A 2148-nucleotide genomic window follows, 5' to 3' on the forward strand; every position below is an offset into this window, starting at 1 on the left:
TTTTACCTCACTGGTTAGAGGACAACCTGCAGAAGACAGTCAGCTACATTTTGGAGTGATGCATTTAAATTTAGGGGTCGCAAAACAAAGGAACGCAACACTTATTTGTCATCACTCATCGATATCATGTTGAAATCAATTGTGCCGAGAGGAGGGAGATGAGGTTGCACGTCCTGTTAAAACTAACAGCTCAAAAACCACACGGAATCTGGGAATAATGTGTACATCACTGGTTAGAGGACAATTTGTAGAAAACAGCTAGCTACATTTTGAAGTGCTGCATTTTGATTCAAATGGGTCACCAACGTGGTAAGTGGAACACAGCTCGTTTTGTGTTAGTCACTTTTTGTTAAATCACATAAATAGTACTCTTTCAAMTCAGAGCCTGGATTGTGAAATTCCTTAAAATACTCCTACTACAATGTTAAACATTCTACATTGTGACATTTTTTCATTGATATCACGAAATAACTCCTTCATGTATTTTCTGATGTTTGATCAGAGATCTTTTATCAAAGTATCTCTTGGCACACTGATCACAGCTATAAGGTTTCTCTCCTGTGTGTGTTCTCTTGTGTAGAGTCAGAGAGCCAGATCGACCAAAACTTTTCCCACATTGATCACAGCTGTAAGGTTTCTCTCCTGTGTGTGTTCTCTGGTGTGATATCAGATGGCCAGATTGACCAAAACTCTTCCCACATTGATCACAGCTATAAGGTTTCTCTCCTGTGTGTGTTCTCTGGTGTTGAGTCAGAGTTCTAGATGCAGCAAAACTTTTCCCACATTGACCACATCTAAAAGGTTTCTCCCCTGTGTGTGTTCTCTGGTGCACTGTCAGATCTCCAGATTGACCAAAACTCTTCCCACATTGATCACAGCTATAAGGTTTCTCTCCTGTGTGTGTTCTCTGGTGCACTGTCAGATCTCCAGATTGACCAAATCTCTTCCCACATTGACCACAGCTATAAGGTTTCTCTCCTGTGTGTGTTCTCTGATGAATTTTAATGCCTGATGAGGTGAATCTCTTCCCACAGTCAGAGCAGCAGTGAGTTCTCTTCCCTGTGGATCTCTGCAGGTGTTTATTGAGGTGTTCTGATCTGGAGAGACTCTTCTCTGCCTCTTCAGCATCATGAGGTTGTTGAGGCTCCCCAGAGGATCCACGATAGTCACGTCTCTCTCCTGTGTGAACAACAAAGTCAGACAGATGATTAAAGGCCCACAACAGTGGAAATCCATTGTAAAAGGTGATGCCAACAGCGTAGCCATGATGTTGTACAACAATTGACGTCTGTAATAAATGTTAAAATTATTTGACAATTGTCTTAAAATGAGCAAGAATAGTCATATTTTGTCTTGTTTTCACATTAGTAGAGTAACATTGATGATTGTAGGCTAGAAATAAGATAATAATGTTGTTGAAACTCTAAACAGTTTGCCAGARGACTTTTGGTCTCTAATATAGGCCCCTTTCTGTGTTTGCTAAAATTGCGGCACGAGGGCAATTTGATTGCKGAAACTCCTCCCTGCTAATGACGAAATCGATAGTTATGGATGTACTATATCTGCCTGGAGCAAAAATGGTGAGCAAAGATTTTCGTTTTTCACAATGTATTCCGAATGTGAATGGAGGAAACTCAGGGGAGTAACCTGCATTTCCAGGTTGCTTATGAGTACATTTCACACTACTTTGGAAAGAAGAGAGAGTCAGCGTAGTCCTGAGAGCAATGGATCCGTAGGGCTCAGGTCCTCTGAGAGAGAGTAAGAAAAGAATTAGAGAGAGCATACTTAAATTAAGACAGGAGAAGTACTCCAGACATAAACAGACTGACCCTAGCCCCCGACACAACACAACTACTGCAGCATAAATACTGGAGGCTGATACGGGAGGGGTCAGGAGACACTGTGGCCCCATCCGATGATCCACCCGGACAGGGCCAAACAGGAAGGATATATAACCCCACCCACTTTGCCAAAGCACAGCCCCACACCAAAAGTACTGTCAATAACACAATAGAAAAATCTACATACAGTGGTGTCAAATGGAGTAAGGAGGTAAGGCAAATAATAGCGCCATAGTAGCGAAGTAATTACAATTTAACAAATTAACACTGGAGTGATAGATGTGCAGATGATGATGTGCAAGGAGAA

General features: G+C 41.7%; 1 protein-coding gene across 3 annotated transcripts in view; it reads right to left on the minus strand.

Annotated features, from left to right (window-relative positions):
* Window positions 1-6: 6 nt before the first annotated feature.
* The window catches only part of LOC111973275 (zinc finger protein ZFP2-like), an 8451-nt gene continuing 6309 nt past the window's right edge, over window positions 7-2148 (minus strand). For all 3 annotated transcript variants that reach the window (XM_070446658.1, XM_070446660.1, XM_024000583.3), the window contains one exon: window positions 7-1179. In XM_070446658.1, coding sequence (XP_070302759.1) covers window positions 461-1179 — 719 coding nt within the window. In that variant the 3' untranslated portion in view covers window positions 7-460. The remainder of the gene's footprint in view (window positions 1180-2148) is intronic.

Source organism: Salvelinus sp. IW2-2015, linkage group LG2 (assembly GCF_002910315.2).
Source record: "Salvelinus sp. IW2-2015 linkage group LG2, ASM291031v2, whole genome shotgun sequence".
NCBI classification, from domain to species: Eukaryota; Metazoa; Chordata; class Actinopteri; order Salmoniformes; family Salmonidae; genus Salvelinus; species Salvelinus sp. IW2-2015.